The sequence below is a fragment of the Thamnophis elegans genome, chromosome 8 (genome assembly GCF_009769535.1).
Source record: "Thamnophis elegans isolate rThaEle1 chromosome 8, rThaEle1.pri, whole genome shotgun sequence".
Taxonomy (NCBI): Eukaryota; Metazoa; Chordata; class Lepidosauria; order Squamata; family Colubridae; genus Thamnophis; species Thamnophis elegans.
Genome location: NC_045548.1, coordinates 9281532 through 9309405, shown reverse-complemented (window position 1 = coordinate 9309405; position 27874 = coordinate 9281532). Strand labels below are relative to the sequence as shown.

At 40.3% G+C, this 27874-nt stretch overlaps 1 protein-coding gene and 1 long non-coding RNA gene across 2 annotated transcripts in view; one reads left to right on the top strand and one right to left on the bottom strand.

Moving 5' to 3' along the window:
• Nucleotides 1-8750: 8750 nt before the first annotated feature.
• Nucleotides 8751-26828, top strand: RBM24 (RNA binding motif protein 24). The gene is made up of 5 exons (XM_032222744.1): nucleotides 8751-9430; nucleotides 9559-9804; nucleotides 10941-11064; nucleotides 15719-15773; nucleotides 26402-26828. The coding sequence occupies exons 2-5, from the start codon at nucleotides 9637-9639 to the stop codon at nucleotides 26739-26741; spliced, it is 687 nt and encodes a 228-aa protein (XP_032078635.1). The 5' UTR covers nucleotides 8751-9430; nucleotides 9559-9636; the 3' UTR covers nucleotides 26742-26828.
• Nucleotides 13296-27874, bottom strand: part of LOC116512313 — a 30801-nt gene continuing 16222 nt past the window's right edge. Inside the window, exon 3 of the long non-coding RNA XR_004255872.1 lies at nucleotides 13296-15810. This is a non-coding gene — a long non-coding RNA (uncharacterized LOC116512313). The remainder of the gene's footprint in view (nucleotides 15811-27874) is intronic.

Genomic DNA, 27874 nt, shown 5'->3' with positions numbered 1-27874 from the left:
AATAGACTTAATGTTAATACCTTTGAATTAGAAGCAATTGGTAAACCTGTAAACTGTCTGTTCATAGCTGCTCTGATAGAAGGTTATATAGAAGTATATCAGTTAAAACCATTCATTGTAAGTGATAGCTTCTGGGTAAGGCCATCTTAACATATCCTCCAAAGACACATTAGATAGTTTAATTCTGCATGAGATAAACCATTCATGTGAGTATTTGGAGCAAAGGCTGATATCATAATGACAATGGATTAAATTATTCAGGTGATCTACGGTGTTATATGTGCATGGCACTCCAACAGAGCATACTTTGGGGTTAACATTTCCCTCTGCAGAATTGATTTTTTTTATTTTAATTCTGACTATGAGTAACTAATGTTTCTTTTTTAACAAGCCTATTCTAACTTCCCCGTGTGACCCATTGATGTGTGGTGGTTAAAGACACTGGATAGAAACCAAGAGACAATGAATCCTAGTCCTGCCTTAGGTAGAAAGCCATCTGGCTTTCTCATCTCTATGAGGAAGGTAATGGGAAACCATTTCTGAAAATCTTGTTAAGAAAACTACAGGCGCTAGTCTATGTAGTTACCAAGAGTCAAGACTTACTCAAAGGAACACGCATGTACCCCCTTCCCTCCACCCAACCCCAAATATTTACTCAATCTGCACCCTACACAGTCAGGGATGTCCATTGACCAACATCTGCAAGGTGGAGAGGATGAGGTCATGATCAAAAACCATGTAGCCTGAGATTTACACACACACACACACCATCTGCCTCCAGTTGTGTTTGACTTTAGGTAGTAATGCTGGCTAAAACTGAGAGAAGTTACATCCAAAGGTCCTCAGTTTCAGATCTAAATTGTCTAAATCTACACAACATCTGTCAGATAACAAATATAGGCATTGCTTCATGCTGTATTTTTAAACATACATTCTCATTCTATACACTAATCGCCATTCATTAAAATGAAATGTTGTTGCATACAGCTCTCAAAGGGTCTCCACCTTCCAATTCATTTCTTGAGATATAAAAGTTTATTATATCTAAGTATGGCATTTTATACGTATGTCATCTTGCAAATGGTAATAGTGTAATAATAAAAAGAGTTGCAGATAGAAACATTTCTGCTTAATAAAAAAATTTAAATATGGCCTGGCCTTATAGCAATATTTGTGATGGTTTCAAAATTGTGAGGCTGAGCATTAATAAATATTTTTTTTTAAGTTTCTGCAAAATATAAAAATAGTACCATTTCTAAAACCTTTCTTTTGAAACATGTGACATTTTGAAACATATGACATTCTGTCTTCTTTCTATTGGACTATTGGCCAAGGTTCCACCACAAATCCGCGAAGCACTTCTGCGCGGAGACATAAGCGCGAAGACTAATTCGCGCCGTTCTAAGCGCTAAGGAAAAACGCGACCCTACCGCGATGACATAATCGCGGAGGGCAAAATCGCGCATTCTCAAGCACTTAGTACCCTAAACCTAACCCTAAACCTAACCCTAAACCTAACCCTAACCCTAACGCTAAACCTAACGCTAAACCTAACCCTAACCATAACCCTAACCCTAAACCTAAACCTAACCCTAACCCTAAACCTAACCCTAAAACAAACCCCTAAACCTAATCCTAACGCTTACCTTAAATGAAGTCGGCTTTCTGCCGTGGCGTCGTTTTAAAGCGCCCTTCTGTTGCTGCACTGTTGTCGCGGCGGTGATGACATCGCGGCTTTAGCGCCGCGATTTTATCGCCGCGATTTTGACCAGCGCGGTTTTGTCGTCCCACGATTGGCCAACACATCACATAGAAACATAATCTAGAAAAACCATATTAGTCCTATGGAAACTCTGCTATGGAAACATTCTAATGAGAGACATGAGAAATACCATCACCTAGATATATTTAGAATGGGATTATTTTAAACATAATTCAGATAAATGGGTTTATGTGTGCCTGTTCATAGGGACATTTGCAGAGGGAACCAAAAAAAAAGTGGCCACAAATGCGCAATTGAGCCTCTGATCTTATCTGAAAAGATGTCGATAATAAAAGTAATTTACCTATTTCATTTTCACTATAGATAGCAGCTTTTGTGAAACGAATTCAAGTCAGACACTTTGCATAGAAGTAGCTTTTGTATATCTTTCAACTTACAGTTGCCGTGAAAAAAGGGCACTTTTTCGGTCACCAGAGAAGTTGCTTGCCTTGTCGTATATAATTTTTAACCATCTGGTTAACTTTAAACTCTTAGGAAGGACTCCTAAGAGTCCTTTCTTCATACAAGATTCATCAGACATGGAGAAGCCGGGAGGTGGCCCCCATATTAAGGAATGTATTATCTTGACTAGGAAGTTCAGAAATCGCTCTCCCTTACTGTATTCAATAAGAGAGTGGAAAGGTTCTTTTTTTTTGAGCAATATTTGGGTTTCAACTGATTGGTGCATTCCTCTAGATCACGGGTGTCAAACTCAATTTCATTGAGGGCTGCATCAGGGTTGTGGTTAACCTCGGGGGGAAGGAGGTGGGAGTGGCCAGCTTGACGCCGTTCCCCAAACTTCTGGCCCACTGTTTCCTTCTTACATTGAGTAGACCGGGCTGAAGCCAGGCTGGCCTGATGTTTACTCTTTGCACTGGGTAGACCGGGCCGAAGCCACACTGGGTAGATTAAGCCGAAGCAATGTTAGCCCGCCCCTTACATTTTCCAGGATGGCCCCTTGGCTTGGATCCAACCATATCGCAGGTCGGATCCAACCCACTGGCCTTGTGTTTGACACCTCTGCTCTAGATATATAATACTGTTACATTTCTAATAAGTGATTTATTTTTTGTTTCTTTGTTGTACACCACCCACAGTTGTAAGATTGCAGTGGTTAAACAGTATAATAAATACATAGATATATTGGTTCCACCACAAAACCGCGCTCGACTAAACCGCGTCCGACTAAACCGCGTAGCTGACGTCATCAACAGGGCGACAACAGCGCAGAGATAGAAGCACGCTGTAAACCCTAAACCTAAAATTAACCCCTAAACCTAAACCTAACCCCCCTAACCCTAATCCGAAACCTAACCCTAAACCTAACCCTTAACCTAACCCTAAACCTAACCCTAAACCTAACCCTTAATCTAACCCTAAACCTAACCCTAACTCTAAACCTAACCCTAACCCTTAACCTAACCCTAAACCTAACCCTAACCCTTAACCTAACCCTAAACCTAACCCTAAACCTAACCCTTAATCTAACCCTAAACCTAACCCTAACTCTAAACCTAACCCTAACCCTTAACCTAACCCTAAACCTAACCCTAACCCTTAACCTAACCCTAAACCTAACCCTAAAGCTAATCCTAAACCTAACCCTTATCTTAAATTGAATCGGCTTGCTTTCAAAGCGCTATTTAAAGCGCCCTTCTTTCTCCGCGCTGGCTGTTGTCGCCTTGTTGATGACGTCAGCGACGCGGTTTAATCGGGCGCAGCTTAGTCGAGCGCGGTTTTGACAGGTCACGAGATATATTATCTATAATATATCTATATATAATATAACTTGGCAATATTATTTGGCAACATATAAATAACACATATGCTATAGCAGCGATCACTAACCTTTCTGGCTCCACGGACCAGTGGCGGGAGGGGTGGAGATATGGTTTTGTGTGTGTGTGCCTGCCGCTTGTGCAAATGGAGTTTCATGTGCTAACCCACTGCTTGTGCAAACCAGTTCCCAACAGGCTGTGGATTAGTACCAGTCTGCTGACTGGGCACTGGGACTCCTGCACTATAAATTTAATGTTTATTAAAACTAGCTTTTTTGACATTGAAACTTCTAATTTTTAATATTAAATCAATTTGGGTTACTAGAGTAAAGTAAAGAGAGAGCTATTTGTCTTATATATTTATTTTAAATATGTAAATGGTGTGTGTGTGTGTGTGTTGTGTTGTGTTTGTGTGTGAAATCTTTAGTGTACGTGCCATCTTTTATCTTTGTTTTTTATGGCGTTTATTGTTTTTTTTTGTAATTTCTTTGATTGTTGTAAATCCCCCCAGAGTCACTCACAGAGTCAGTCAGGTGGCATACAAGTTTAATAAATTATTATTATATATCATGTAAACCAGTGGTGGGATTCAGCCAGTTCGCACCTATTCGGGAGAACTGGTTGGTAACTTTCTAAGCAGTTCGGAGAACCAGTTGTTGGAAGAAATCTCCTTTTGTTTTTCTCCACTTTACAGGGCTAATCCTGTAAGGAAGGCAGGAAGGAAACATTCTGGTGTTGTTTCTAGCCTAATATTTTTTGCCCTGCTTACAGAAACTGCCTCACCAATTAACCCTTATTACCAGGGGTGGGTTTCTCGCCCCGTTCCAACCGGATCGGTTGGAACGAGGCCGGCGGCGTCCTCGCGCACGCACGCGGCGTCCTCGCGCACATACGCGGCGTCCTCGCGCACGCACGCGGCACGCGCGTGCACATGCGCAGCGCATGCATGCGTACTAGCGTCTGCGCGATGCTCCAGCTGCTCCTGGAGGATCGCGCAGGCGTTCTGCGCATGCGTGGAAAGCGCAAAATTCGAAAAAACCGGGTAAGGAGCGGGCGTGGGTGTGCGGGCGCGCGCGGGCGCGGGGGGGGGGGGGGCTTCGCCGTTCCCGGAAGTTACTTACTTCCGGGTTCGGCGACCAACCGGATCGCAGGGACCGGTGCGAACCGGTCGAAACCCAGCCCTGCTTATTACCATTGTAACAACTAAGGCGAAGTGCCCATCGACCTGAGTGACATTGACTTGGCCATGCCCACATGATCACATGACTACTGAGCCCCGCCTACCCAGATGGTCATTAGGGCAGAGAACTGGTTGGTAAATTATTTGAATCCCACCACTGATGTAAACATAGAAGAATTATGCAGGTGAGCACACTGGTAGTTAACTGTTCTGTTCTGTTGTTCTGCTCTGTTTTGTCCTGCCCTGCCCTATCCAATCTATGTAATTTCATTTTCCACTACAAGTAAACAAAGCTACCTTTTATAGTCTGGACACTTCCAGAGAATCCCCGAGTTAAACATTCACAATCTTTTCACAATCAAAATAATAGCATCCTTATTTGGGACCCGTAAGAAATATTTTGGTATATCTGCTATCCTTAGCATAAAGAGATGCAGTATAGAAGAAAGGCTTTAGCTGGCATTTGGTTTCTCATTCCGAGAAACACAGAAGTCCTAAGAAAAAAGAAAAATCTTGTAACATATTTGCAAGATATATCTCCAAGTTTAGAAATAAGATGTTGCAAGCAGGGTAGAGGAAATGTCCCTGTTCTGAGCACTGGAACGGAACACAATTAAATGCAGGTACTTCATGACTTACAACTGCAGTTGAGGCCCAAATTTATGTTGCTAAGCAAGACGATTGTTAAGTGAATTTTGCTCCTTTTTACGAACTTTTTTCTCAGAGATGTTAAGTGAATCAGTGCAATTGCTAAGTTAGTAACATGGATGTTAAGTGAATTTGGCTTTTCCCATTGACTTCGCATGTCGGAAGGTCACCAAAGGTGATCACATTGCAACCATCACAAACCTAAACCTGTTGCCAGGCATTAACATTTTGATCACCTGACCCTGGGGATGCTGCAAAGATCATCACTGTGAAAAGCAGTTGTGTCTTTTTTTTTTTTCCAGTGCCGCCGTAACTTTGAAGAGTTATTAAACAAATGGTTATAAGTCAAGGACTGCCTGTACATTCCAACAGAAACTAGATTACACTTGAACATGAATCTGCAAGATTCGGTAGACTGATGAATCCCGAAGGATCATTTTATACTGTATTGTAAAATAGAAACAATATCACAATTATAAAAAAAAAAAACCAATTCCATCGAATGTGGGCAAGAAAAATAAAACAAGACGCTTGTTTTATCGAATGTTATAAACATAACTGAAAGAGAATTGTCAATAATTTTCAAGTTTTATTATTTGGTTAATATTGCTTGGAGTTCTGCATCTGTACATCTCTTTTCAGCTGGCACTCAAGGACCTATTTTGGCACAAAAGCTACACTTGACATTTTGAACGTTCTTGTTAAAGTGAGTGAGTTCCTATGGATTTTGAGTCTTGGGGAATTCATCCATAACTGCTGGATCAAGAATTCCCAATAGCAACCCCCAATTTTGCCCAAGCGGATAGAAGCTACTAAGTTTTATATTAAAACCATCACAGAAATCAATACATTTCCAACCATTTATCACTAACTCAACCATTTATTACTAACTCAACTATGAATGGTGTCAGGCTGGAGGGCGAATTGCACATGTGTGTCTTTTCCTTTCTGGATGACATTCCCAGAGAAATAATTATTTTGCAACAAGCTCTCATTTTAAACACTGGCTAGGTATTAAGTGAAAATGGTGATGAATGAAAAACAATGAAATGTAGTCACTGTGGATAAATAAATATCTGATCTGGGATGTTGATTCTGCTGAATAGAGCAGCATTTCCCCTCAACCATCTGGTTCGGCATCAGAGAGGCAGGCAATTCCTTGATACAGAGATGTGTTTAGACAATCTGCTGGTTGAAGCTTGCGTGACCCGTCAAAACCGCGGTCCACAAAAGCGTGGTCGACGAAAGCGCGTATGTGACGTCATCACAGCGCGACGAAAAAGATCGAAAAATTGAAATAAAAATAAAATTACAGCAAGCCGATTCACATAAAGGTAAGGGTTAGGTTTAGGGTTAGGGTTAGGTTAAGGGTTAGGGTTAGGTTTAGAGCGTTAGCGTTACGTTTAGCGTTAGGTTAAGGGTTAGGGTTAGGTTTAGAGCGTTAGCGTTACGTTTAGCGTTAGGTTAAGGGTTAGCGTTAGGTTTTTCGTTAGGTTAAGGGTTAGGTTTAGGGTTAGGTTTAGGGTTAGGTTAAGGGTTAGGTTTAGGGTTAGGTTTGGGGGGGTTAGGGTAAGGTTTTCGCTTTATTTTTACATTTTTCGATCTTTTTCGCCGCGCTATGATGACGTCACATACACACTTTCATCGACCGCGCTTTTGTCTACCGCGGTTTTGTGGTGGAACCGAAGCTTGCATGCAAATCCCAAAACTTTTGAGTGTGGCCTACCTAATATGTTTTAAAATTGCTGTGGATTGTGACTTTTCTTTGTGACAAAGGAAAAGGTACGGGAATAACTCATATTAATTGTGCTTATATGATTTTTAATTAAACTTTTAATAAATATTTTGTCCTTGTCCGCTTTTTAATTTAGGTCCCTGATGTCCCACTTATATCAAGAGCTTGTTCTGAAAAAAGTCCACCCATCTACTTTAGATATTCCAGTGGTTGTTAGCCCTTCTTGTGTATCTCTTCTGGGAAAACTCCTGCTTACTTTTACACATTGTGCTTCACTACTGAAATGCATCTTACATGGGTTGCTTTTCAAAGGGCTGGTTGGGTCTGGATCATATCATGCCTGGAGCACAGCATGATCTGCAGTGTTTTCCAGAAAGCTGGCCTACAGTTTGGGAGCTATGCTGAGTTCTCTGCACTGCCAGGATCACAGAATGAGTTGGGGCAGGTAAGAGAAATGAGTCCCGAAGGTGCTTCTCCAAGAGGCAAAGCATCTTGCTTCTCATCCAAGAAGCCTCTTCAGTCTTCTTGGATGAAAAGCGAGTTGTCTTCAAAGAAAAGCCAGAAAGTCCTGTTGCCTCTTGAAGCAGCATTTTTGTAACAAGCATGACCTGGATGGCTGAGAATCTCCATAGACCAGTGTTTCTCAACCTTGGCAACTTGAAGATGTCTGGACTTCAACTCCCAGAATTCCCCAGCCAGCGAATGCTCTTCAGCCTTCTTGGAGGAAACGTGAGATGTCTTCAAAGAAAAGCCAGAAAGCCCAGTTGCCTCTTGAAGCAGCATTTTTGGAACAAGCATGACCTGGATGGCTGAGAATCTCCATAGACCAGTGTTTCTCAACGTTGGCAACGTGAAGATGCGAATGCTGGCTGGGGAATTCTGGGAGTTGAAGTCCAGACATCTTCAAGTTGCCAACGTTGAGAAACACTGCCATAGACATTAAGAGAAACGGGCTTCCTCTTCCTTCTCTGTCTTTAGCTCATCCAATGGGCTTGGACAAGGGCTGAAACTGATGGGAAAGGCCATTGCAGGTTGCCTCACTTTTTCACTTGCTGGATGTGTCCATTTCCCTTTCCTCTTTGACAGGTGGGGGGGGGGATAGGAAAGGGCAAGAAGCGTCTCCTTAAGATTAGGACGCGGGTGGGGAAAGCTGCCACCGATTCTGCCTGCTGCTCCTTAGCCATTGCGTCGTTGCGTTGACTGAATGTTTGAATGTTGAATGTTTATTTTATTTATATGCCGCCCTTCCCCACCCCCCAAGGGGACTCAGGGCGGCTCACAACTCAACCAAGGGAGGGGGCTGCACAGCCTTCCCCGCTCTCCTTCCCTGGGAGAGAGAGGGTGGGCAGGATAGTAGGAGAACTAAGGCTCTTTACCCAAATTGCCATCTCTGCCCACTCACACTCCAAGGAGCGCCCCGAGAAGGGCAGCTCGGCTTCTCTCTGTCGGCTAAGGCTGAAGAATTCGTAGGCCCCGTTGGAAGAGAGTTGCCGGCCAACGCTGAGCCAGGCAACCAACCAACGGGGAAATTGGGAGCCCAGCGCGCCTGTTGGGCACCAGATAGGAGAAGGGTGGCCCTAGGCACGGCAGCAGACGGCGTAATCCCCGCCTCCTTCTCCTCCTCCTCCTCCTCAGGGCTGCCCGAGGTCGAACTTCTGCGCCCCGCCATGCGCCTTTCGACGCTCGCTCTTAAGCGAAGCGGGGCGCGGGGAGGTAGGGGGGGGGGGCTGAGGACTCCGCCACGGACGCCCAAAGAAGGCTACGCCGCGTGAGCTTTCACAGGGAAGGCGGAGAGAAGGCGAGGCAGAGCTCCCGTTTGGCAGCGCCCTCAGCCAAGCGACGGGAACGACCCGTGAGGCGCGCGCTTTTCCTCCCCCCAGGGCGCCGCTCAGCGCGCAGGTGGCCAGGCCGTCCGGCCGCTTCCTCGCTCTCTCTCGCTCTCTTTTTCCCCCCCAAGTCCCCGCAACCCGGGGTTTTTATAACCCTGCCGGCTTCTCTCCCACAGAAGGGACCAATAACCGGAGGGGACTCCGCCTTGGCTTACCCGCCCCCTCCGAGCGGGGCGGGGAAGCGGGAGCGGCGTGCTGGAGAGGGGCGGCAGCGGAACGGGGAGCTGACGCGCGCGTGTGACATTTGGCCAGAGAGCCTCCGCCGGCGGAAGACTTCCCGGCACTTTCCTCGGCCCCCCGCACCGTCTACCTCAAGGGCATCGTCCGACGAGGCTTCCCGGTTTGCCCTCAGAGCCGCTCGGCGCGGGAGAAAGGCAGGTTTCCTGTTCGGCGAAAGGGACTTGCTGCTGCGCGGCTGGGCAAAGCGGACTCTGGACGGTGAGAGAGAAGTTGCTTGGAAGCGGGCAGTTGGCGCCTTTAGCAGCCGGAGGAAAGAGGCTTTCCCCTCCCCTCCCTTCTCTCTCCCCCTGACTTTCTTTTCCTTCCTTTTGTTGCTGGTCTTGTAGCCGGGGAGAGATTCTCTCTCTCTCGCTCCCCCCTCTCTCCCTCCGTCTCTCTCTCTCTCTCTCTCTCGGGGGGAAAAGATGCACACGACGCAGAAGGACACCACGTATACCAAGATCTTCGTCGGGGGTCTGCCCTACCATACCACGGACTCCAGCCTCCGGAAGTATTTCGAGGTCTTCGGCGACATCGAAGAAGCCGTGGTCATCACCGACCGGCAGACGGGCAAATCCCGGGGATACGGATTTGTAAGTTAGAAGGGACCGCCGGGGGTGGATGGGGTAAATGGGATGGTGGGGGTGATCGCTGAACAAGGGCGGGAGGGAAGACAGAGACAGGGAGTGGAGAGGACAGTAATCCCGCAGCCTCGGTCTCTCTTCCCCCCTCCAAAAGGGGACTTGAAAAAATTGTGATTATTCGGTTGAAAGGTACAGAAGGCAAAGTTACCAACGGTAAATTTCCTCCAAACTTAAGCAACGTGTAAAGAAGGCACTGGAAAAACAACCTATGTAGGGGGGGGGGGTGTCCCACAATGAATACAGACCGACTACAATGTTGCTGGGATATTTAGAGGGTGGGGGGGTGGGCATACTTTCTTCTTTGAAGAGTTTGCTGTGCCTGCTGCGTGCTATGGATATTTTGCTTCATGCCTGTATAAGAAAACTTGCTAATAAAGTTTTGGCATTGGATGAAGCCAGCTGGCTGCAGACTGATAGGGACATGTTCATATTTTTATCTACGCTGGCACATGCTACTGTGTCACTGCAAACTTTCTGTGCCTCTGTTTCGGGAAACAGAATGCTTCGAATAGAACTGGGTTTTTAAAAAGTGTTTATTGTATTAATTACAGAGAGAGAGAGAGAGAGAGAGTGAGAGACAGAGAGAGAGAGAGAAAGAAAGACAGAGACAGAGACACAGAGAGACAGAGAGAGAGAGAGAGAGAGAGAGAGAGACAGAGAGAGAGACAGAGAGAGAGTGAGACACAGAGAGAGAGAGAGACAGCGAGAGAGACAGTGAGACAGAGACAGAGAGAGACAGAGAGAGAGTGAGAGACAGAGAGAGAGAGAGAGAGACTCCAAAATTCTGACACTGAAAAATACTGCCTAGTTGTATTTTCATCTGGATGCCGGGAGTTTATTTGTTTGTTTATTTAATAGGCCACCCAAACACCTGCGGGCAACTTACAACTAAACAGCCAATATATAAAAGAGTACAACCAACTATAAAGCAAAAATACCGAAACAAAACCAGAACAAAACAAAAAGGGAATCCCTGACCATTCTAATCTGAAAGAGTCCACCAGAAAGACTATTGTTTTACAATATCTGGAAGGTTGTTTTGAGGGTCACCGTTTTTTTGATACCCTTTGCTGTTTATTATCAAGGTAACCATGGCTGATCGAGCTGCTGCCGAAAGGGCCTGCAAAGATCCTAATCCAATCATTGATGGCAGAAAAGCTAACGTGAATCTTGCCTACCTGGGAGCAAAACCAAGAATTATGCAGCCAGGTAATCGCTGTGATTATTACCTTCTAATTTTAGAATGAGTGGTTTGGCAAATGAACAGCCAAAAGTTCTCGAAGAACATAGTCCTGAAGCATTTTATCGTCACCCGATTCTGTGATTTTAATTATGGCCAATTCATGTTAAGGATACTTTGTGTCAACGCAATAGGTATTACTGGTTCAAATGTAAGAATTATGTCCAAGAGTCATAATGTCATGTGATTTGCAGAATGTGGGCCAGAGCTTCCTAGAGCTGACATAAGACATTTGGAGCAGAAGATGAAAGGGGGATAAGTTACTTCTTCCCAAGGTATATGTACCTGCTCTAAAAATAATGTACAAACGATTATGGTCTCCCTCTATATATTACAGGGAGAGATTAATGTATATAGCAGTTCTTTCAAATATTCAACATTCTTCCTTTTTGGTGAGTCAGCTACATGTGATGTCCTCCTTTAATTGAAGAGTCTAATTTATTAATGGGACTAATTATTTAATTGATCAGAGATTCTAATTAAATGGAGAATCATTTTGTTTTATGTCACTCAGAATATAAATTTTCTTTTAATATCAAATTTAATATTCCTAGTACAATATTTGCCAGCATCAGTAGTCAACTTTTGATTTCTAAGAATCATCAAAAGCAAAATGCTTCAAAATGAAACTTGGAATAGCTTCCAGATTTTTATTTTGTATTTACAATAATAGTCAGCAACATGTTCTGGCACCATATATAACACCGTAATGTCTCGTAGGCACTTCAGAAACCAACTAAATTATGTAAAAATCAATAATTTGCCTAATTGCAATGATTTTTGATTCATAAGTTTATATTAATTTGTGGAGCAACAGACATCATTGGTGTGTGTCATTTCTGTGTTGCCAAGGCTAACTTCCTGAGTTATTTTAGTTGCTTATTATTTGATATTTCTTTTTTTATCAACGTTGTATTCCTGAAATACTATGCTCTTTTTTTCCCAGCCAACTTATTTATGGAAGGTTTTTTTTTCATTACTAAAATCAGCCTCCAAACAAGATCAACATGTTTTCTGTTCATCATTGAGGTAACTAGGAATAACCATGGTCAACCTCTACCCCACATTTATACGTTTAAACTCAAGATAAACGATTTGAAATTAAATAGTGGAGTTTAGGGATCTGTCAGGAAAATGAACAAATTATCACTAAAATTCAGAGGGTATAGACTTTTTAATAAAGGCACATGTATGTTCTCTTTAAACCAGGGGTCGCAACCTTAAACACTTATTTACACCCACCATAGAGTCTCCTCTTAGCACGGCGTCCTTTTTCCTCTATGTGTCCTAACTGAAAGTCCTATCAATTGTGGAATTGACCGGCCACAGGGAGCCACAGCAGAGGGATGAAAGAGCCACAAGTTGCTGACCCCTGCTTTAACTCATTAAGCCTCTTATTGGAGACATCTCCTACTGAAAGCACAAAGTCATCCCCACTTACGTAGAAAATTACAGGTTTAATAATTTTGCATCGATTAATCCTTTTGGTTATAGTTATTCACTATAAAAATATTACGGAATTGTCTAGAAATCACATAGGATGAATGCGTTCACAAGATGGCCACCCTGTTGCCTTCTGCTTTCTAACTTACCTCATTTCTGTTAATTTTAATTGTTTGTTTATTATATTTATTATATTTATATGCCGCCCTTCTCTCCCGAAGGGGACTCAGGGCGGCTCACAACTCAAACCAGGGAAGGGGGATACAGACAAAAAATTAAAAACGACACATAACAATGCATAATTTAAAAACACACGACAGTCATACCATTCGAGACGGGGGCAACAGCTCTTTAGCCCCAGGCCTGTCGGAACAGCCAGGTTTTAAGGGCTTTGCGGAAGGCCTGGAGGGTGGTGAGGGTTCGAATCTCCACGGGGAGTTCGTTCCAGAGGGTCGGAGCAGCCACAGAGAAGGCTCTCCTCCGGGTAGTCGCCAGTCGACACTGGCCGGCGGATGGAATTCGGAGGAGGCCTAATCTGTGGGATCTAATGGGTCTAGTGGAGGTAATTGGCAATATATTTTATATATATATATATATATATATATATATATATATATATATATATATATATATATATATATAATGTTTTAATATTTTCTATTTTTGCTTTTTTATGCTATAAGTAATATATATATAATGTTTTAATATTTTCTATTTTTGCTTTTTTATGCTATAAGTAATCCAAAATTGCTTGACAGTGAAATGGGCTTCATGCAAATTTAATGAATAAATAAAACAAAAATGCAAAATTAAAGACTTTTATTATGAATACTAAAACTACATGAAAGCTAAAAATAGTCCCTTATTTTGTCTTTATATTTAAGTTCTAAACTAAGAAATGCCTTCAACTATTATGGGAATATATAGTATTGTATGTGTATCAGCTTTTAGCATTGATTCAGTTCAGACTTTAATTCAACCCCTTGTTCATTTTTTTGCTAGTATGTTGCTCATTCTATACCACAGTTCTCAATCTGGAGTAATTGATTCCATGAATTGCTAAAACAGAATTAGAACCCATTCATTTGATACACATTTGCAAGCCATGGTTTCTGCAAAGTATGATTTGGCATGGTGAATTACCAAGTAATTTTTATGAAACAAAATTGCCTAAATTGAGGGAATAATAAACTGTAGTATATTACAGTTAAATAAATGCAAATGACATTAATTTAAATTTGCTTTTTATCCTATTAACACAGGTCTGGGCCATTCAAATATAGCATTAGCTTGGAAAAATGTTTTTTACTTCTGGTTTAGTTAATGGTTTATTAAAACAAACTAGGATCAAACCAATTTGGTACAGATAAAGGTTCCCAATCTTCCAGCCTCAACTAAGAGATTGGGAACATGAATATCCCTTTTTTATCTTGTCCTTCCATCATTGGTTTTAACTATGATATGGCATTGCCTCTTCACAGTCAACAAGTAACCAGATTAACACATAATATAATTCAGGCTCAATCAGTTATTTTGCAAAACTTCCTTTAGTTAGAAAAAGACAACATAGATCATACCAGTGCAACTCCCAATTACACAAGAGTCATGCACAACAGCCCAAAATAGCATCAATGCACCCCAAAAATTCTGCATTCCAGCAGATGATCTTGTGAGATTTCACACTTGGCTGCTGCAGGCTCATGAAATTTCAGTAGAAATGTTTTGAAAGAAAAGTTTTGGGGAAGGTAGGCAAGAGTTCCCAGGGCTGCCAGCCATCTGACAAAATTGTTAACTTATTCCCTTTATCATATTTAAAGCAATTCCTAAAAAGGGTAGCATAAACTTATACAAAAACATCCATACAAAAATAATCAAATACAAAGACCAAGTTTAGGAGACTGTGAACATTATGTCTGCCCCAAAATGTAATGATCTATGAGAAATAACAAGTCTTTTATCTTGAGGTATAATATTATTAATATTGCTGAAAGGAAAGATTACTATTAAGGCTGTGAATGCTTCAAAAATGATTCAGAAGCAGCGCAGTACCTTTCTGCTATTTGGTAAAGCAGCCTGATTTCCCCCCGTTTTTTAAATATGGGGCGGGATTCGGTGTGGTTGACTCATGCTGAGCTTGTCGGTTAGAACACTGGCAGCCTAGGTTTGAGAGCCCAGCACCACAGGATAGGGTGAGCTCCCATCCTTACCTTAGCTTCTTCCAACTTAGCACTTCGAATACATGCAACTGTGAGTAGATAAATAGGTACCCCTTCAGTGGGAAGGTAACAGCATTCCATAACGTCATGCTGGCCACATGACTATGGAAATGTCTTCAGACACCACTGGCTCAATGACCTTGAAATGAGTACACACACCCCCTATAGTCGGCAATGTGTAGGAGTAAAATCCGCAGGGACTCTTATTTTTTATGTATGTGGGCTTCCCCCCAAAAATGACTGCTGTTGTTGTAAGAGTGTATTAACTTTAATAAGCTGACTAGTTAAAATTACAGGCTTTATTTCACACATGAAAAAAGGTTTGAGTTTCAGTGAATTATTGCTACCCATTTATTTGCTGCCCACCTTGTGGTTCGAGGCGACTCTAAGCAGCAAATAAAAGTGAGGATCTACTTGCACAAGCTGGAAAGTTGTTCTTACAAATAATTTTCAAACTATGCAAAGACTCAGTAAAGGAGAATATTTGTAACTCAAGAGTTACAAGAAACATCTGCAAGAAAGCAACCACGTTCAGAGAACACTAAGGATCCTTTATGCAAGAGTCTTGTTACTATTTTACACTCTGTGGTATATACCAGCCATATTAATAATTTTTGGGTCATGTTCAATCATGTATTTTTAATATTGGAAGCAGCTAAATAACATAATTATTGTCTGGCCTCTGTGCCTCGAAAACCAGGATTATTTATTAATTAAATGAAACAAAATGCATTCATGTATAAAACATTTTCATGAAAGGTAAGTGACATTTTACCTGCTTTTCTTTAAGAACAATCCCAGGATAGTATTTATTAAGAGTATAAATCTGCAACGCTTTGGTTATTGATGTGGAAGTCCCATTTAATTTCATAGACTTTAATTCTCCATAGAGAGGTAAAAGATTGCCAACACAATGCAACAGAAGGAGTATCAGTATACAGAATGTGCTTTGTTTTGTTGTTAGGTTTTGCCTTTGGGGTTCAACAGCTCCATCCAGCCTTAATCCAGAGACCCTTTGGGTAAGTCGTCTCTAAACCTGTTGTTGTGGTTTTTTAGCTGTGGGAAACAAATAGTGTATACTTGTTAATGTCCTGTAATGTGACTTCTGGCAATAAAATTATTACTTTTTTTTCCCAAATATGCAGATTTAAAATGCCCTCGCTTCCTTAATGGTTTTCCAATAAGCGTTAAAGCTGGGGGGGATGGGTGCCCAGCACCTTGCACTGTGAAGCAGTCCTGTGCTGATAAGTTAATGTGGGGAAACCAGGTCTGCCTGTAATCAACACTCCAGTGTACCCCCCAACAATATATTTTTCTTTCTTAAGCTAAACTCAATGTTATTTATCTCTTTCTAATCTGACAGGGATCGTTTACAGTTAAGATAACTGATGAGAAGGATATGAGGTGGAATAGTTCTGTTTGGAATTAAACTCTGTAACCAGTAGACTCAAAACACACACAAACAAGCTAAAATGGTGATTAACGATGCATGTATGTTTTCTTTCTATAGTCCATAGATATCAGTGTGGTTTTTTTATTTATTTATTTATTGATTACAGTAATGAAGTGGTGTTGATAGCTAAACTGTGTGCTTTTGTTTAATTGAAAGAGCTGTAGTGAAAGTTTTTGGTGGCTTTTCCATTTTGGTTTTTTTGTTGAGGAGTGTTGACTTTGCGAAGGGGAGCACAAAAAAAAAACAAATCCTCTTTCCCCCCCTCTTGCTTTCAAGCTGTAGCCTGCGACTTATTTATCTTCTTTTTAACCATATTTTGTAGTGATTGCTAAATTTGTGTGATACCGTTTTATTTTCTTTTTTTAAAAAAAAAGAAAGCTCAACATTGCTTGCATGTTACTTTATTTTTTGTACTTTGGGAAGGATGTGGAGCTTTTGTGTTATTAACAATACGCATCCACTTGCACTTTCCCATTAATGATTTTGTTTTCATCAGCTTTAACTTGCAGTATTCTTTAAACATGTGCTACTTTTAATAGAGCTTATGGTTTTTTTTTTAATTCAACGATGAAACTAGAAAAGGAATCTGCTTGAACTCTCTCTGCGCTCTTTTCTCCTTGCTAATCCTTGCTAAGTAAAACTCATGGTGAAACTGGAGAACAGTTTTGAAATACTATAACTTGCTACCATGAAATACTAGCAGCAATAATTGTATTTAGCCAGCTGAAGACTGAAAAAGACAACATCCAGATTTACATGTTACTGTGTTTGCACAAGGCGCTGAGCTATAAACTACCCAACCACTTTTTAGTCACAATCATAAAACATGGTTTACAAACTATAATTGCTGAGTTTATTTATAATGAACGACATTATGATTTGGTGTGACGTGTAACTCCAACCTGTAAGTTGATGCCCTACAGAGGAATTCTCATGATAGGGGCTTGGGCTATAATGGAAAAAGGAGAGAGAGAAGTGCAAAATGTTGTGCCTTTTCAGATAGCGATTTTCACCAATTTGGTGTCCCCAGATAAATTGACATATTTGCAGGTTTGGGGAGTGGAACACCAGAGACTGTTGGGAAAGGTGATATTTGCTGGCCTTTCATCCATTGATCATAGTTTTTGGAGTTTCACTTGATGCAACACTGGATCCAGTTCATTGCCTGTGATTATATGTAATTTTCTTGATATTTTATAAAATGCTTTAATTTCCCCAACTATTTGTCAACTTAGGGGAAGCAAAGATGTAGAAATGTTAAATCTGTCTGCCATTAACAGAAAAGCTAACTGCCTATATAGGAAGAACAAGGGAGTGGATCAGGGGTGGGTTTCAACCGGTTCGCGGCGGTCCCTGCGAACCGGTTGGTCGGCGAACCTGGAAGTAAGTAACTTCCGGGAACGGCGAAGGGTCCGCCCGCCCGCCCGCGGTCCTTACCCGGTTTTGACGAGTTCTGCGCTTCCACACATGCGCAGGACGCATACAGCGCCTGCGCGATCCTCCAGGAGCAGCTGGAGCGTCACGCAGATGCTAGTACGCATGCGTGCACCGCGCGCGTGCACGAGGACGCCGCCGGCCCCGTTCCAACCGAACCGGTTGGAACAGGGCGAGAACCCCACCCCTGGAGTGGATAAGCAAGATAAAGGCTTCAAGATACCAAGCTAAATAGATTTATAATCATACAAACTCTTATTCTAAATCTTAAGCCCATTTTTCTTCTTGAATACCAATAAGCAACCATACAAAAAAACCACAAGGGTTTTCCCCCCAAAAAACCTGTGATATTTTAAAAACTTCATAGTGTAACCATGTCTTAAATTGGCTTTTTCGTTTCTCTTAAATACAAAACATGTTTTAGCTATTCACCAAAATAAACACCTACCTATTTCCTTAAGAGGTGTCACTGTTCTAAATCAAATATTTATACAGTACAATTCACCAAAGCAACTAATTTTATTTAAATAGAGTGAGAGGAAAATTATTTTCTATCATCCTGACAGTTGTCACAAGATCCTTTATCTTCTCTTTACAACTAGAGAAGCCCCTCCCCCCCCAACCAGGATTGAAGTGTGCAAAAAAAGAGGATTTTTTTTTCTCCCACATTGGTTCTCCTGACACTTGCTATTTTGTGAAATTGCAGCTTCAGGAAGACCATTCATGCTGGGATCATAGTATGGGAGGAAAGGTTGATTTCTCTTCCCTGAAACGTGGTTTGGCGCTAAGCCAGTCTATTGAGAAGGATAACCATATGCAAAAGGCTGGTGTTTTGTAAAAGAGGCAAATTCAACAAATATAGTTTGGCATGCAGCCATGGAGATTGAAAGCCAAAAACTACTTAGTCAAAGAAACTACTTTAAGTAACACAGTTGCATACTTCCGTATCAAAAGTTAAGTCCTCTAAATTTAATAGAAATTGCTCCTTAGTAAATAAGTAAGTAAATAAATACTTCAAATATCTCAAAGTGATATTTTAGCTAAGTTGCAGCCCATCAACTTATGTAAGATAAGGCAAGATCTTCTGTTTTGTCCATTTGTTCACTTTTCTACAGTTCATCTACATTAGGCAAATGTTATAGATGCTTACATTGATTTAGTGGCATAAATAGTGGTGTCAAAGTCAGCATTCTTGAATATTGTGTGTTCATCGAGTAAAGAGAATGAAATAGTTCCAGCTATAGAATATATGATTTCATATTTCCAGAACCATTGAACTGAATGGCATGGCGATATGTGGCCTCAGGATTTTTTTTGCATACCAACTAATGTTGCTGTGCTCCAAAATAACTGTCAGATTGCAAGCATTACAGTATAATAATAAAGAAAAACAATATTATAAAAATTTGTAGGATAGGGTAAACCTCAATAAAGATTTTATGATATAATGAGTAGTTCAGAGACTGTTTTTAAGATAAATTTCAAAACATCTGCTGTCTATGTGGTATTCTAGTATGCAGAGATAATGATGGATCTTGGTACAATACCTTTTTTCTGATAAGATGAAGGATCTGGGTTGCAAATATCCAGATGACAGCAAAGAAATATAAAAACCCCAAACTCTTTGTTATCACCTAATCGTCACCAAGATGACTCCAGATGGATATAGTAGCCCTATTTTGCATATATGTTCTCCAGTCCATTGTTCTTGTCATAACAGTTGATGCTAGCCATATATTCATAAAATCTTTATTTATTCAGTTTTATCTTGCTGTTTCATCACTAAAAAATAATCCTATTTTAGTCTAGGAACTTTTAAATATATAAAACTTTATTTGCTCAGAATTTATTATTTCTTGGAATATATGTGCAAAATTGTAATTGCTCCACATGATGGCTTGTTGGATTTACTTGAATATAATATGAGCTGTTCAAACAGCCTCCCTCATCCCTTCTGGGTGTTCGCGGAGATGTTAATAATAAAAAATGGTAATAAAGTTTAGCTACTGTAATTTAGGGTTACTTTATTTTGGAAAATAATATATCCTTTACCTGAGTCTTAAGCTGATTTTTTTAAAATAACTTTACTAGGGACTGAAATATTTTTAAAATTCAAGATGATTTTTTTTAAATCCAGTGGTTTTCTTTTATCTTTCTGATTTCTTCATTTAATGCCTACATTTGGATGTTACAGAAGTACATGGTACCTTGTGATAAAAATAATACTTTAAACTATATGAATCTGTGTTAACATTAACTTCATGGAAGTAGCAATAGCACTTAGACTTATATACCGCTTCCTAGTGCTTTTACAGTCCTCTCTAAGTGGTTTACAGAGTCAGCATATGGCTCATATGGAAGGCTGAGTCAACCTTGAGCCGGTGAGAAGTTTAGAGGTTTAGAGGTTTATTTATATGCCGCCCTTTTCCCTGGGGGGACTCAGGGCAGCTCACAATCCAAAGGAAGGGGGGAAAACAGACTTTTACATATAAAACAATACATGGTTAAAACACAACATTCAACCCATTCGTGCGGGTTACAATCTTTAGCCCCAGGCCTGACGGGATAGCCAGATTCTGAGGGCTGTGCGGAAGGTCTGGAGGGTGGTGAGGGTACGAATCTCCACGGGGAGATCGTTCCATTGGGTTGGAGCTACCACCGAGAAGGCTCTCCTCCGCGTGGTTGCCAGTCGTCATTGACCAGCGGATGGAACTCGGAGGAGGCCTAATCGATGAGATCTAATAGGTCGTGTGGAGGTGATTGGCAGTAGGTGGTCTGTCAAGTACCCAAGTTGGCTGCATTAACTCAATAACCACTAAACGGTGTTTACAAGCAATAAGAAAATTATCCACTGTGGTCACCTCAGATTATATAGCCAATGATGATATATAAACAGTTTGCATTTTTTTTCTTCCATCACCAGTAATTATCCTGGTTACCTTTCCAGAGGTTGCTCAACGATAGATAGATAGATGGATGGATGGATGGATGGATGGATGGATGGATAGATAGATAGATAGATAGATAGATAGATAGATAGATAGATAGATAGATAGATAGATAGATGATAGATTACATTTTTGTAAAAACAAAAAAAAAACCTAAATGCAGACATCCTGTACCCTGAATGGAATCAGAACTGCTGAAAGCAGGATGGGAGAAGTGTAATTCTCCCCCGGTGTTCTTTGTTTCCCAAAATAACTTCCTGCCAGCCCTGAAGGGATAGGAAACAAACCAGAGCAACAGAGATAAAACTGAAGCAACAATTTGGGGGCTACCCCTGCAGCCTTGCTAGTTTTTCAGTGGCTGTTAAATCTAAAGCAGGACAGTGGCATGATTGTGAATAGGTGATTGAGTTCAACAGATTTGATAAGGCTTTCTGCTTTGTTGAGCTTCAAATATTGACACAGGTTCCTTTTCATATATGGGCAAAGCAGGGAAGGGGTGTTGACTGGCATGAGTATTGTCTATAAGAGTGCCAGGGAGATTCCTGCTCTGCTTTTTGTGTCTCACACATTGCTAGAATCAAGACAGGTTTATTTGGAGGAAAACACAGTTAGAATGACTCAGATTTATTCACTGAATGAGTCAGATTATGTGCTTGCTGGTAGACTTTATTATTTATTTTACATTATTTATATGTTGCCCACATTGAAAGATTCTCGGTAGCACATAGCAAACAGAAACATCTTGTTAACTATCACCAAAATCAAATAATAAAATTAGAGGTAATCATCTCTAACTTTGAAACGCTGTGGACTTCATAATCTCCCAGTGCAACTTACAGAATTGGGCATTCAAGCAGGCTCCAAGTCAATGAAATTCAGTTATTTGATGCTTAATTGGGTTAATTAAATTTGACTCATTTGAAAACAGGTTGGAACCTTCATCCAATTCTTCTGCAAATAATACATTCAAAAGTAAAAATAAAGTACCAAACTTATTTTTAATTAGGTTTATATCGTGAAATGAGTAGCAATTAATTAAAAGAATACTAGAAGTAAATGTTTCCAAAATTTTCCTTATGCCCTGTCAAATTCAAAAGGCAAAATCCAAAATTCTGGAAAGGGGCTAGGTCATTCTTATCATAATAAATCTTAGCTTACTGTGATGTTACTGCTTTTATACATGACTGTCTATACTCTACTGGAAATCTGTTATCACTTAAAATAGTCTGATTCCACTGCAGTTTCTGTGGAAATGCTAAATGCTTTAAAGGTAGTGCTCAACTTAAAACTGAACCCCAATTTTTTATTGCTAAACAAAATAGTGAGTTTTGCCCAGAGGTGGGTTCCTACCAGTTCGCACCTATTCGGTAGAACCGGTTCGTCAAATCTACCGAACCCGTTAGAAGAGGTTCCACCAGTGGACCCGGAAAACAGGCCACACCTACAGAAGAGGTTCCAAAAATTTTTGAAACCCACCACTGGTTTTGCCCCATGTTATGACTTTTCTTGCTACAGTTGTTAAATGAATCACTGCAGTTGTTGTATTAATAACCCTGTTGTAAAGTGAATCTGGTATCCTATTAACTTAGCTTGTCAGAAGGTCACAACAGGTGATCACATGAACCCGGGACACGGCAACTGTGATAAATATGGACCAATTTCTAAACATCCGGATTTTGAACATGTGACTGGCAGGATGCTGCAACAGTCATAGGTGTGAAAAATGGCCATAAGTAACTTTTTTCAGTGCCGGTGTAACTTTGATCACTAAACAAAAGTTTGCAAGTTGAAGATTACTTGTATTAGCCTGTTGTAAGTTAGCCCAAAGTATTAACTTTGTGATAGTATTCATACACGCAAAAAATATTTAGATCAATATAATTAATCATTGAAATCAGTAGGGGTTGAATTCTGAATAAAAATGCATAAGATATATAAGTTCAGCACACACATAAAAGTGAGTTATTTTGACAGGAATAAATCCAGATTTTACAGTAATATATTGTAATATGCATGATTTCTCAAAAGTGAGACCCATTAAGGTTTTTTTTTATAGCTGACATACTAGTCCTTGAACCAGCAAAATATATATATATGCTGGCATAAAATATGATGTCCTCACTGACAGAGCTTATCCTGATATAGACATTAAACTGGAAAATGATTCTATCCATATTGATGGTTCAGAGTTTATGTTAAGAGTTGGAAGTCCTTCCAGCTTTGTTTCCCCCACCTCCTAGTACCCATTCCACCACGTCACCCATAGGTATGAAAGTGCCCATCAGTTATTCTCTTTATTATACATTGGGATAGGAAAGAACCTGGGGAGGCAGCAAGTTCTGACAATGGCTGGATAGATAATTTTTAGCAATCCATCAAAACTCTGTTTTTGCCTTTCTGCTCTACAAGTGAATTCAAAATGAGCCTGAAAATTGTCTGCTAGACTCCTTTTGAACATAGTAGTTTAGCATTCTTACAGAATAGTGCCATTCCAGAACACTTCTTAAACCTGTAATGGGCTGCCAGACTCCTAGACATGGTTTGAGAACTGCTCCAAAGAACACGAAACCCATATTTAAACTACAGCTAACAGGTGTGGGAAAAGAAACAGAAAGAGAGCTGTCTCTTGCCACCATGCAGCTGTTCCACCACTACTGTCGGTCAGCTGTTATTCAGGACTCTGGTCCGGGGAGACCCCGGTTTGGGAAAAAAAAATGGGGTAGCCTATTTCCTAGGGGAAAAAATGGCCCTAGAAGACAGAATGCAAAGACTGAAGGGAGAATGGCCTGCCCATGCCAGCTTCAGTTACTGATACGTAGTGAGTTCACCACATTCTCTTGGTTAGTGAAGTGCCTGCAGCTGTATCTCTGATAAGCTTTTTATGAGGGGAAATATTGTTTTAATTCCAGTACAGCTAAAGATAAATTAAGGCCTCCTCGGGTATTTGTTGGAGATCAAATGCAACGTAATGCCACGAGGACCCAGCACAATATATACAACCTAAATCAAAAATCTTATTTATGCTTGATAGAAGTAAGAAAACTCTCTGTTCAATAGAGTTACTTGCATGTTAGTGTGTATTTATAGTAATCTTGAAGGAAAATTGATTAGTTTCAGTGCCTATTTCTAATGTACCAAAGAAAATTACCTTTAAAAAATCTGGAAAAAAAGTGCGGAAACCAGCATTTCTCCCAAAAGTAAGTTCAGAAGAACATCTTTCAATCTATTGTGCAAAGATGCCTCAACAACCTAATGAGAAGCTGCTCTTTAACCTCTTGACCTTGAAGAACATAAAAGGAGCTAGCATTTTAGTATCATGACAATCTCTGCATGCTGGCGTTTCCAACAGATGGACGTTTACTTTGGCCTTATAAAGCCATTTTACTCAGCTGGAAGCTCTTGTCGCATGACAGATGATCAAAAATAGACCCACTGCAGCTTGTGCTGTCAATCATGTGAGATATGGCATAACAGTGGGCGCCTGGAGAGAGTGCATGCACATTGTAGGCTACAGAGTTCTAAAGGGGTAAAGTTTCATAATTCTCCCACCTGTTAGTTTCTTGACTTAATAGAAACAAATTACGAGAGCTTGAATACATATATTCATCATGATATCTAACAAGGAAACAACTTTAGAATCCATGATGATGCTTCTGTCAGAACAGAGCTATGACTTAACTATATAATAAAGTGATCTGCATGTGATAGAAATCATCCTTGGCAATTGATCTGTTTTTAAATGAGCATTATGATCAAATTACTTGATGTACGGTTTATATCTATTTAAAACCATATAAAAACAAAAGTTGTTATTGACTTTAATACCACAGATTTCTTTACAGAACCCTTAATATAAGAGATTAATCAGTTTTGCTGTATTTTTTTTTAAAAAAATCTTAAGTGACTATCATTATTCTGTTCAATAACCTCTTCTTATATATGTGTGTCGCTGTTTTCCCACCCAGGACAGTAGGAAACTAATGATACATTTTTGTTAGTTAGAGCTTTAATATCGAATTGTAGGCATTGAAGGGGCAGTGATCAGTTTCAAAGCAAAGCTGTATGGATTTCAAGTCCAAAAAATTACTTTCCAATGCAGTAATGCTATATAACTAAAAACAATTTTTGCTTGGCAACATCGTATGAACATTGAAAATATTCTTCATTTCAACGCACCTGTATTAATTTGGTTATAACAGGATGATCAAGCGGACGTAATCTGGGCAATAGAGGGAAAGGAAACTTACAACATTGCATGAGAAGCTGAAAGCTTTCATTCTGCATCTGAAGCTGTGTGTGTGTGCGCGCGCGCGTGCGTGTTCCCTGGATTTTATCAGAATTATGCAGGAGGGAAAGTTTGATTTCCTGATAAAAGTTTTAGCTGCAAGTTAAAACCTTGGAGAAGATTCTGTTTATTCCAAAGAGAGTAATAGGTTAGATACATAAGATACAAGGGATCAATCCATGTACATATAGATGGGGAATTAGCAACTTGTCTAGCTGTAGCAACAAGCAGAGCTTATTTTAAGCCATGCAGATTTATTTAGAGATTTTTAGGCAAAACATTGCTTTTCAGCTTCACCCTTCTAATGCGTAATAACCACAGTCTCCATTACCAAGCCGTTTGTAAGTAAACCTGAAGCTTTTGGGTGTTGAAAGCACAGCCGAAGTATTGTTATCTATATATATTTATGATATTTATTACAAATATCAACAATGCCCTGCTTGTGCTTCTAATGGTACAAAAAAAAAAGGTAATGTTTAATAGTAAGGAGAAGTATGTATGTAATAACAGCAAGGTTGTTCCTCAAAATATGTTTCTCCTTTTTTTTTTTTTATTAAACACTAGATCTACCTGAACATAATTCCACTCCAGCTCTCCCTATTTCCTTCCAAAGCTATGCCTTATATAGAAATAAGGGAACTGGCACAGGATTCCGTGGCCTGATATGTCTTAACAGGTTTGACTTTCATGGCCTCTTCAGAAGTGTGATGCACATCTACCCACATCTACCGAGAGGTCACTGTCATGTATTTTTAATGGCATCTGTGTAGCTTTCCCCTCAATAGCCTTTTGTGACGGAGTGAATTGCACTATAGTTCGTTTGACAAGTGTGATTCTTGCTGTGTTTACCACACCTGTGAACTTCTATTTAAACTCCTTTTGTCGCCTGTGTTTTATTTATGTATTTATTATTTTTTTTTAATAAGGATGACTGAAGTTGCAGAGGAATTAATGTGTGCATAGCAATTCAAGTAGGATTGCCACAATACAAAACAGTTATTACCCTAATACTTTTGAATAATGTGGGTAATGCAATGAAACAAGTAAGAAGCCGGGTGGAAACCATCAGTATTGGACCATGGAACTAAACATGCAGGCTACCAAAATATATATACTAAGGAAAGAGTCATATGAACTCTCAGTATATTACAATTCTTGGGGGGGGGGAAACTAGTCACTTCTCTGTGGCTATGCACCCCGTCTTCCAGCCCCAAACCAGGATTCTTTCATTTTTCTTTTAACCAATGTACATTTTAAGATTATCAGTATTTTAAAATTAGCTGTGTTCCTTTATAGCGATTCTGATCAGTGTTGTTAAGTTGGCATTAACACTGTGACACTATTTAAAAAAAACAAACCATTTTCATCGGTGTGTCTCCTTTTTAGCTTGTTAGGTGATCGCTGAAATTAGTTATTGTGGCAACCCTATGCGTATAACAACAACTAAATTTGAGTTTGGTTTTTTAGTTCTGAACCGGGGGAGTGAGGTTTCCCAGTGGTCTAACTTTATCTTCTGTTTTTCAACAGGATCCCTGCTCATTACGTATATCCGCAGGCTTTTGTGCAACCTGGGGTGGTTATTCCACACGTCCAGCCTACAGCTGCTACTTCCACCACACCATACCTTGACTACACGGGAGCTGCGTATGCTCAGTATTCGGCGGCGGCGGCCGCTGCAGCAGCGGCAGCCTATGACCAGTATCCCTATGCAGCTTCGCCAGCTGCTGCAGGATATGTCACCACTGGGGGATACGGCTACGCGGTCCAGCAACCTATCACCGCAGCAGCGCCTGGAACAGCTGCAGCTGCAGCAGCTGCTTTCGGCCAATACCAGCCACAGCAACTGCAAACAGATCGTATGCAATAGCAGACGGACGTTGCAAGAAAGCACCCTTTGTTATTATTCCTATCAATTTACCTTCAAGCCTTTCGGTAGAAATAATTAACTTTTAAGTTATCCAGCTTTAAAAACAAAACAAAACAAAAAAACGCTACAATGCAACAGAATAGTATAGGAACAAATACCACTGTCTTTTAAAGCATTATACCTCCCGTAGAATGAATAATGTTGTGGGATAAGGTATTGTAAGAATTTCTAAGCATCATCTTATCATGAAAAGCATAGCTAAAGTAACCAAAAAAAAAAAAAAAGCAAGCTGTTTTTTTTTTTTAAATAAGGTGCATTTTACAGTATCCGGGTAAAAAGTTAAAGGTGAGCAATACATAATGATCAAGTGGAAGATTATTATTACTTAAATATTGAAAGTGCTGGCTATCATTACAACTTTTCAGTAAGGCCTATTTTGTGTGAATGAGTAGAAAAATATTTTTTGGACAATCTCATATTGGGCGTCGAACAAACTAAGGAAGATGACCCTTGGGAGGTGGGGGGAAGGGTAGACAGCATCAAAGTTATTTTCTCATCTGTCCTCTCTATGAATGGGACTATGGAGCAAGTGGCGTGGAATTAAAGGGTGTAACAGCTGTACAGACAATCCATGACACAGCCCGTTCTGGAAAGAACACATCACTTGTTCTCATTTGATGAGGTTGTCACATTCTAATCCCTCTCCCCATCCTGTTTCACTTTTAGGGAAATTTTGACTGCTACAGTCAGCTATTCTGATTCTAAAACAGGATCAGCTCTCTCCTACAACAGCTTTCTCCTTTTATTTACTGTATCTATTCATGGCTTGTGAATAAAGGCAGGAAGAAATTTGCTGAATTTAAATATTTAAGAACTGTACTAGGGAATGCATTTTAAAATGATTTGTACTCAAGTTAATTCCTATTTAAGTATTTATTTGCAAAACATAGGCCTCTTCCATGCGGCTACTTGTTGAGACTGCAATTCTTCAAAGGTTAATTCTATGTGAGCTATATTGTGCCTTAATTGTAATGCTATTTAAAGATATATTTATTTTGAAAGTTGTACGATGCTGCATTCTAAAGAAACCCACTTTAGATGTGAAACTGTAAAATATTGTATTCATCTCATAG